Source organism: Frankliniella occidentalis, unplaced genomic scaffold, assembly GCF_000697945.3.
Source record: "Frankliniella occidentalis isolate FOCC.00 unplaced genomic scaffold, Focc_3.1 Scaffold180, whole genome shotgun sequence".
NCBI lineage: Eukaryota > Metazoa > Arthropoda > Insecta > Thysanoptera > Thripidae > Frankliniella > Frankliniella occidentalis.
The window spans coordinates 606,972-616,629 of record NW_026267306.1 but is presented as its reverse complement, the minus strand read 5'-3'; the positions used below and the strand labels follow the sequence as shown (position 1 = coordinate 616,629).

Below are 9,658 nucleotides of genomic sequence, written 5' to 3'. Positions count from 1 at the left end.
GGGGTAAGGGGGAGGTCGCCACTTGGGTACCCATACAACGTCGACCAGCAGCACTAACAGTAAGGCGCCCTTCATTTGGGGGCAGAGGCCTAGTAGTGCTGTCCGCGGCCTTGACAGTGGGGGGCCGATCTAGGCGGCGAAGTGAAAGGGAAGTTTCCTTCTCCGTGGAAAGGATAGAAGGGTAGTGCTCCCCGTTCCAGAAGGGTCTCACGATGTAGGTGACTTTTTGTGGTCCAATTTTGCCCGAAGAAAGTAACTGTCGGCAATTCCAATTTTCCTAGGGTTGCTCCAGAGTAACAATTTGATGATTGGTCGATGTGGTGGGTCGGGTCGGTGTGAGGGAGAGAGAGGGGGGGAAGGGTAGGGCGGAAGGGACAAGTAGGAAGAGAGCCACCAGAGAGAGGTGGGGCGCAGCTGGAGCTGGTAGCGCGAGAGAGATAGAGAGAGTGCTCGGCGAGGAAGCGCAAGGCTGCCAACCTTACGAATGATCAAGTATGAAAACTCTCCGCTCCCCGTGAAAAAAAACCTTTCACTAGCATTATTGGATTTGTTGGCTTTAAAGGGCAAGGTGGTGCGCTCATGACACTTTATGGGCCACTTTGGCTGAGACTTCTTTTCCACTCTTCCCCAGAGTGATAACTCTTTTCCTGTGCTTCCACAAGATTTGCTCTGTTGTTGGTGATGCTGGAAAATTTTTAGGTAGAAGTCGGGATCTATTTGTGATGCATTTAATCTTTTGTTGTTTTTTGGTTACAATTTCGGCTCATGAGACTGTGCTGTGACTCTAGGGCCGTTTTCTGTGTTATATGTGTGGTGTCGAAAGCTTGAAGAATCATATGGGCTTAATAAGTGAGGAAACAGAGCAGTAAGTTAAGCTCACCGGGTAGGCTTAAGCAACGCGACGCACCGAGCTGTGGGCTGGGTTGTACAGACATCAAATTGTTCGTCCTGACACGATTTTAGCTTTGGTGTGAAAATCTTCAAAGTCTCGTAAATTCATATCAATTTTGCCGTAGGTTTGCCATGATATGAATGCACTTTACTGACAATTTTTTCTTATTAATTGTATGTATATTGGTCTCCTACCTGCCTCATCTCTCCTCTTGACAAGATTTTATTATTTTTATTTATTATAACTATCAAAATTAACTCATGCCTACATAGCACTTGCATTTTTATGTCTTTGGTGAAAAATTCACTCAGTTCAAATATTTGTTATATCAGTTATTGTTTCAAATTCTCTTGTAAGATGTTAACTGTCAACTCAATGACATTGTATGTGTCTTGTCAAATTATCATTAACCTAAGCTATTTCTTAACTCCTGTTGGCTTTTAGACTTTGTAGTTCCGATTTATGTCTAATGAAACAACATAACCTTAAAATGAAAACTATTTTCATAGCAAACAAAACCTCAACTTGAAAAGTTAATTATTTAGTTTCTCAGCATTGAGTCGATTCACGAGGTTTACCCAACTATTATGATTACAACTATTCTTAACTGTCAATATTATTTTGTGTTGCAGGTCATTTGATTTTTATTATGGGACTTCTGGAGATGCAGCAGTGTTGGTCACCATCAGGGACCCCTGCTTAGTGTCTGAGAGCTGAAACCAATTTCATTATGGATACCTTTGTAACTCAAATTGGAGATGTAACTATTCAGAGGGTAACACCACAAAGTGATTCACCTGCTGTGGAGAGAGATGAAACTCAAGCTGATACCAGTACCACCAAAATGGAGGATTCAACGGGTAACAATTTGACACTTGTTAAACCCTTACTTTGTGAATTAATTTTTCTCTGTTTATTTTTAACTGACATGACAAATCTATTCCAGCAACCTCAGAGGTCAAGAATGCATCATCTAGTGACCCGGAGAAAAATGAAGCTGTCCAGTCTCCAGAATCCATGACGCCTGATGCAAAAGTAAAATCTGAATCATATCCGAAACACAGTGCGGATGATAGTAAGGACTTGACTGATGTCAAGAATGAAACGGCTGTCGAAACAGAAGGAAGTGAGAATCCGAAAGCACTTTCTGATGCTGTGAATTATCCTAGTGAACATCATGAGAACAGAGAGGATGAGGAAGATGGAGTAATGGATGCCTCTCAATTCCTTGAAATGGCTCAGGCTGAGGCAGGTACAGCAGAAGAGGCTCCCTCATATTTTCAAAGGAAGACAGAAGAAGGTGAAAACAGTTCAAGAGAAGATGAAGACTTCGGAGAGGAGGAAAATGGAAACAGCACAAGTGGGAAGAAGAAACGTAAGGTTCCCAAAACAGAGCCATATAATGAAGACGAAGCAATGGAAGAAGGAGATCTCAATGGTGGTATGGAAGATGTAAGTTATGCTGATCAAGTATTTGAGGGAATGGCAGAAGGAGAGATGGGCCTTGATGAACTGGCACCCATTAAGAAAGAAGCTGACGATCCAAACTTTGATTATGATGGTGGAAGCCAATCAATGGAAGGAGAAGCAAAAGAACTAGAAAATAAACAAGGAGAAGAAGAGGATGAAGACAAGCCAGATGGTGGGGACGTTAAAAAGAAACTTAGAACCAGGGGTAAAAGGAAAATTCTTGTTGAGGATGATACTGATGAAAGTGAGGAAGAAAGGAAAAAGAAGCGTAAAAAGAAGAAGAAAAAGGGAGGTGAGTATTGATGCTCCATTTAAAATCTCCACTTCTCGTTTTGCTGCTTTTAACTAAACTAACAAGTGATTTTTGTATCAACTTTTTCCAGAAAAAGGTGATGCTAGTGAGACATCAGAGGAAACAGAAAGTGAAGATGATGGTTCTGGCAAAAAGAAGAAAAAGAAAAAGAAACCTAAGAAAAAGGGCAAAAAGAAAGATGATGATGACGAGTAAGTTTTACATCTGTTAGTTGTGTGTATTTTTCAAAACAGTTAAGTAGTGTACAATATGGTTCTTTGTTGTAATTTTACTAGTGGCAGTGGTGGAGATAAAAAAGATGATAAGAAAACATCAAACATGCGTCGTAACATCCGAGATGTAATGGATGAAACTCAGCTCGATGAGGCAACATTAGCTGCTCAGCGACAGGAAATGGAGCGTTTACAACGAGTTCAGGAACAGCAAAGAGTTTTACGCGAGGTACAGTATATGTCCTTTTTTCTATTTGCCTTAGTTTGAAAAAAAAAATATCAAGGTGTTGTTTTTTTTATAACATTTGTCTAACATTTTTTTAGATGGCAATTCAAAAGAAAGAGCAGCAGAGGGCGGAGCACAAAGTCATGTCCCTTCTTCAAGGAACCTCATCAATTCTGAAGCAGGTTTCTGTTGGTCCAGCTCAGGCCAGTAAAAGTGGCTCATCTAGTTCCTCCGCAAACACTGTTGTGGTCAAAGTTGGTTCAGGTGCAACTGCCCAATCTAACAAGAAGGTATATTGTGGAACAATCTCTATCATTTTCCTTTTGAACCGACGGAGATATGACAACTGTATTTTCATTAATCTTTTTAACAATTCCATTTTACTGTTTAGGTGTTGGAACTTCTAAAAATCCCTAAAGGGACATCTGCTGAAATCACACCGTCTGTCACAAAAACTCTTTTATCTAAACCTCAGTCTCTTCATGGCACCACTATGATGACCCCGTCTGTTTCAATTGCACCTGTTCGACCTGGTGCTGCTGTTCAAAAAGTAGTCAAACAGCCTTCTATGATTCAGGCTCAGGCATCATACAGTGCTTCTGAAGGTGAAGAGGAAGAGGAAGAAGAAGAGGAGGAGGAGGAAGAGGAGGGAGAGATAGATGAAGATATTATTGATGAACTAGATGAAGAAGGAAAAAAGAAAAAGAAGGGTTAGTAAAATGATGTTCTAATTCATTTCCTTTATTAGTAAAATTTTGAGTGACTTCTTCCTAACAACATTTTCTTTTGATAGATGTGGTTACTATTAGTAGCTCATCAGAAGATGACTGCATTGTTTTGTCTGAACCATCTGATCTTGAAGAAGATGAAGCAGATGATGACCCTACTAACTCTGGTATGCACACAAATGATGCATTCAACGTGCCTGACGAGGAGGGCAGAGTTCAAGTTAATATGGGAAAACCTGAAGGAGATCCTGATATATTCCTTGCGCCACACATAGCAAGAATTATCAAACCTCATCAAGTAGGTCTTCTTCCTCAAAATATAATAATTTTGATGAAATGTGAGAGTAGTTGCACCTATATCTCATTTTTTCATTCATAAATTTCTATATTAACCCTTTGTTTTCTAGATTGGTGGTCTAAGATTTCTTTATGACAACGTAATAGAATCAATTGAAAGATTTAGCACATCAACAGGCTTTGGTTGCATTTTAGCTCATTCTATGGGATTAGGAAAAACTTTACAAGTAAGTTGGAATGTTTTGTAATGCCGCTCTTTGTGAATTCTGAAAGTGTTGTGCATGCACATGTTTTACACTCGGTTGTTTATTATTATACCCCTTCATCCCAATACAACAATGTTTTCAATAATTTCTAGGTTATCACATTTTGTGACATTTTCTTAAGGCATACCCCTGCCAAAACAGTTATGTGTATAATGCCTATCAATACCCTTCAAAACTGGTTATCGGAATTTAATATGTGGATGCCTGATGATCCTATGGCCACTCCTTTGGCTGCTCAAGGGGAAGTCAGACCCCGAACTTTTAGTATCTATGTTTTAAATGATTCACACAAAACCTTAAAAGCTAGAGCAAAGGTGAGGAAGCAATCTGAAATGCATTATTTTGTAGTATCTGTGTTCTCTTTAGTTTTCAGTCTTAAACGTTTGTTTTTATGTTATAGGTGGTGGAGGATTGGTCAACATCTGGAGGTGTTCTACTTATTGGGTATGAAATGTACCGCCAATTGAGCCTAAAAAAAGTTTCGAAACCAAAAAAGAGTAGAAGGAAGAGAATGACGTCAGATGATGAAGAACTAGATCGCGAGGAGGAAGAAAAGCGCCAAAAAGAAATCTTAGAAAGTACGCTACTCTTCTTAACTATCTTACTTGCTGAGAATCCTTTTTTTGCTGTACTAAAATCTTTAACTTTTTTAACAGAGGTCTTTGAAGCCTTGGTAAAACCGGGTCCTGATCTTGTTATTTGTGATGAGGGTCACAGAATTAAAAACAGTCATGCCTCAATTTCAATGGCCTTAAAACAAATTCGAAGTAAAAGGAGAGTTGTGCTTACTGGCTACCCGCTACAGAATAACCTTCTTGAATACTGGTTTGTGCTTTGTTTGGTTACGATGCTTGAGTTGACCCATATTGTTATGTAATGAATATCACATTTCTAATGGGATTTTATCTCTAGGTGCATGGTTGACTTTGTTCGACCAAACTATCTTGGAACAAAGACTGAATTTTGCAATATGTTTGAGCGCCCAATTCAAAACGGGCAGTGTATTGACAGTACTCCTCAAGATATTCGTCTGATGAGATACCGTGCTCATGTCCTCCACTCACTGCTTGAAGGTTTTGTTCAGCGGCGTTCACACTCAGTATTAACGTCTGCTTTACCCCAGAAGTCAGAATTTGTCTTGCTTGTGAGGTTGACTCCATTCCAACGTAAACTGTATGATACCTTCATGAATGAAGTTGTACGCACTAAAGCTGTTCCTAATCCTCTCAAAGCTTTTGCAGTTTGTTGCAAAGTATGTTACCTTCTATACTGCCTTTTTAAAAATGTGGTTGTATATGTATTTCATTGCTCATACATTGTTGTGGTTTTCAGATTTGGAATCATCCTGATGTCCTATATCAATTCTTGAAGAAGAGAGAAGGTGGAGAAGGTGTTGACCTTGATTTAGAAGAGGCAGCTGCTGCTCTTGCTGCCAATACTGTTATAGATCCCACTGGTAACCCCGTCGATGAAACGAAAGGAGCCCCGAAACCACGTGGCAGGGGAGGTGCAACTAGAGGCAGGAAGAAGAAAGAGGTGTCTCCTATGAAACCAGCTGCTGCTGTTATACCCAATGCAAGCCAGAGTGATTCTAATCCTCCATATGGCGCATCTGGTCAATACCCTGTGCATGGCCAAATGAATTCAAATTCTATGATGGGTTCCTACAACCCATATGGCACCTCTGGTCAAACACCATATGGCTCATTTAATACACCTCACCACTACAATCCGAGTGGTGCATACGGACATGGTGGATATAGTGGTGCCCCTGGGTTTGGTTCCAGTTCAAGCAGCCATTCCTCAGCCCAAGGATCTTTTACTGGTTCAGGATCCAGTGGATATGGAGACTCTCTTGGCAGTTCTCCAGCTTCACAAAGCAGTCAGTATGGTTCTTCAACAAACCAATCAATGTTCAGTGGATCTACATCCGGCAATCCTCCGCCTGCTGGATCATCATCAGGATACAGTGGGATGGCCCCCCCATACTTCAGTGGCAATAGCCCATCTGGACAACACTCCATGACGGACGGTTTTAGTTCAGGTTCCAATTATAGTCAAAATTGGAGTGGTAGTGGTAGTGGTTCCTACAACTCCTTTAATCAAGGGGCACCAGGCAGCCAGTCATTTTCAGGTTCTTCTTATAATTCAAGCGGATCAAATCCAGCCTTTCCAGGGTATGGAGCTAGTGGTTCGTCTGCCTCTTTCAATCAAAGCATGTATGGAAGTGGAAGTAGTGGTTCCTCAAGCACATCAACTCAGCCATATCAACCTGGATTAATGGATCAGCAAATGTTGGATCAAAATTTGATGGCACCTCCAAGCCGCCCCAGTCTGAATCCAAACTTAATACCACAACAAAGCCCTGTTAATGCATCGGGCATGCTTCCAGGTGGAAGCCCAATCAGAAATTCTTCCTCTTCACTCTGTCGGAATATTAATTCCAATCCAACTTCCCAGCAAAGCCCTGTTAATGCCTCAGGTATGCTGCCAGGTGGAGCACCAACAAAGAACCCCTCTATGGGCTTGATGGGGCCAGGTATGGGAATGAGTAGCACTCCTGGCTTGGGAGAAGGCATGATGGGTCATCACCCTCAGAATATGGGTATGTCTAATGTTTACTCAAATCCATCTTCAATGATGAACATTTCTAGCCAGCCCCCTAATCATTCACAAGCTACATCAATGGCTCCAATGTCATTGACTGCAGGAGACGTGCCACCCTCTGCAGAAGATCTTCTTCATTCAACTGATGACTTCAGAGCATTTGATACCTCTATAGGAAAGACTGAACCAGGAAAAGGAATGTATGACGTGAAGGACAGATCAATGTATGATCCATGGATTAACTCTCATGGTCAACCTCAGGACTACAATATGGTGAATAATCAAGATACAAAACCAATGCAAAATTCTGGAATTAAAAAGTTTGATAATGATAAATATATTCCTGGCCCATCACCCTTAAATCAATTGAAGAATGATATGGTTGACATGAAATTGGAGAACAAGTCCAGCAGTGATATAGATGCAAAAGAATTGTGCACAGATGATGGAAATATTGTTAACAGTACAAAGGAAGCTGATGCCAAAGGAACAAATTCTTCTGATTCGTGGAGAGTTGACTCAATGGAGATTTCTGATAAAGACAAAGATGGTCCAGAGGAAAATAATGATAAAGAGGTTAAAGAAGATGAAGAGGATGTTGTCTTGGGGGCAGAAGGAAAAACACCTGTTGAAATTACTCCTGTCAAATCATCAGGAAGAGAAGATCCAGGAATACCTTACGATTGGGCTGTTGAATTAATGAAGGATTATGTCCCTGGGCTTATTGAAAACTCAGCAAAAATGGTTTTGTTTTTCTGCATATTAGAAGAGGCACTTGCTCTTGGCGATCGCATTCTTTTATTTTCTCAGTCATTATTTACTTTGTCGTTAATAGAAGAATATCTGCAACGCTCCTTCATTCCTGCTCCTGGAGTTTATGAAAGGTGGCAACGGAACCGTACTTATTTCCGGTTAGATGGTAGCACAGCTGCTCAGGAAAGAGAAAAACTTATCAATGAATTCAATGCCAATTCAAATGTGCATCTCTTCCTGGTTTCAACCCGTGCTGGTTCATTGGGTATAAACTTGGTTGGTGCAAACAGAGTCATAGTATTTGATGCTTCATGGAATCCCTGCCATGACACACAAGCAGTTTGCAGAGTGTACAGATACGGACAACAGAAGCCTTGTTTTGTGTATAGGTTTGTCATGGATAACTGTCTTGAGAAAAAGATATATGACAGACAAATCAACAAACAGGGAATGTCAGATCGAGTTGTAGATGAATGCAATCCTGATGCACATCTTTCTATCAAGGAGGTAAATATACAACATATTTCTTAGAGATGATTTCTTATACAACATACTTCTACATATTTAATGATAATAATTATTTTTCTTTAAAAAAAATAAAAAAATAGGTTACCAACTTGTGCTGGGATGATGAGAAAGAATCTGAGATCAAAGATCTCTCTGATGAAAAAGACAAATATAAAGATGTGGCAATGCAAAAAATTTTAGAAAAGTATGGGAAGATGCTGACAAAGGTACATTTTGATTTTGTTTGGAAAATGATACTTAGGTTATTACTATCATTTGTTATTGTTGTATTAAATATTGCAAAATTTTGTTTCAGGCACCTTTCCAACATGAATCTCTCTTAGTTGACAGGAAGGATAAAAAGTTATCACAAGCTGAAAAACGGTTAGCTAAACGTAGTTATGAAATGGAAAAGAGAGCTGCCAACAGACCTGTGTACAACTATTATAATGCAAATCAAGGGGGCCTTCAGATTAGGTTAGTATACAGTCTACTGTCTACTGTACTTTCTCTTTGTTTGGAAAATGGACAGCTTACAACTTTCTTTTTTTTATATCCAATACCAGACCTGTTCAGCGTGATGCTCAAGGTAATATCATAAAGCCTATTGCAAGTGTGCGCCCAATGCAATCTGAGCTCAACAATACACTTGCAACTGGAAATAGGAATACAAAGTGGATTCCAGCTGAAGTTTGGCAAAGACAGGGAATGTCAGCCCAGGAAATGACATTGCCTTTAGGCAAGTTGCTAAATTTTAAACTTTCCTCATTTAGCTGGTTTATGCAAGACATGTTTTTAATTTGTCTAATCTTACTTTTGTTTCTTTATGATTATTTTAGATGTTGTTATTCCTACAAATTCTCCTGAACGATCATCAATTGTTCTAAAGGCCGGGCAGAGGGTTATGGTACTTAAAAGTCCAAAGGGCATTTACATGCAACTGGAAAATGGAAAAATAATCGCTATCCGAACAGCTTTTAAGATGGGCGCAAATAACAAAACTGAGCCCACCAAACCATTTGCTCAAGATAAAGATGAATTAAAGAAAGGTTTGTTGGAATCTCTTGGTAGTTGCTATTTAGTTTTCCTTTCTTTACTTCTAAATGTGTTCTAACATTTTAATTCTTACCTTTGTCCGGTAGGTGTAAATGTTGGTATGGCGAACAAGGGAAATATCAAATTAACAAGTGGTATTCACCCTTTACGAAACAACCCCAACATAACCATAACGCCTCGTGGTTCTCCTAATCCTGTGCGAGGAGTTCGCCCTGTTTTAAATCGCCCTCCAGGGATGAGAATGCAAACTACACCTAATATGAGGCCCTGGGTGCGCCCTGGTATGTATTCCTGATGTTGAGTTAAAATTTACTACTCTTCATTCATCACT

General features: G+C 39.9%; 1 protein-coding gene across 5 annotated transcripts in view; it reads left to right on the top strand.

Annotated features, from left to right (window-relative positions):
• The window catches only part of LOC113207617 (uncharacterized), a 27,748-nt gene that overhangs the window by 3,109 nt on the left and 14,981 nt on the right, over positions 1-9,658 (top strand). The window contains exons 1-19 of one of the 5 annotated variants that reach the window (XM_052271961.1): positions 121-214; positions 1,525-1,752; positions 1,839-2,654; positions 2,746-2,866; positions 2,951-3,116; positions 3,212-3,403; positions 3,505-3,823; positions 3,907-4,139; positions 4,249-4,365; positions 4,497-4,718; positions 4,805-4,982; positions 5,061-5,229; positions 5,317-5,656; positions 5,737-8,271; positions 8,373-8,498; positions 8,588-8,748; positions 8,838-9,010; positions 9,111-9,320; positions 9,414-9,608. In XM_052271961.1, coding sequence (XP_052127921.1) covers positions 1,623-1,752; positions 1,839-2,654; positions 2,746-2,866; positions 2,951-3,116; positions 3,212-3,403; positions 3,505-3,823; positions 3,907-4,139; positions 4,249-4,365; positions 4,497-4,718; positions 4,805-4,982; positions 5,061-5,229; positions 5,317-5,656; positions 5,737-8,271; positions 8,373-8,498; positions 8,588-8,748; positions 8,838-9,010; positions 9,111-9,320; positions 9,414-9,608 — 6,403 coding nt within the window. In that variant the 5' untranslated portion in view covers positions 121-214; positions 1,525-1,622. Of the gene's footprint in view, positions 1-120; positions 215-564; positions 866-1,524; positions 1,753-1,838; positions 2,655-2,745; positions 2,867-2,950; positions 3,117-3,211; positions 3,404-3,504; positions 3,824-3,906; positions 4,140-4,248; positions 4,366-4,496; positions 4,719-4,804; positions 4,983-5,060; positions 5,230-5,316; positions 5,657-5,736; positions 8,272-8,372; positions 8,499-8,587; positions 8,749-8,837; positions 9,011-9,110; positions 9,321-9,413; positions 9,609-9,658 lie in introns of those variants that run through there. The other 4 variants (XM_052271960.1, XM_026424248.2, XM_026424247.2 and 1 more) reach the window with 4 other exon arrangements.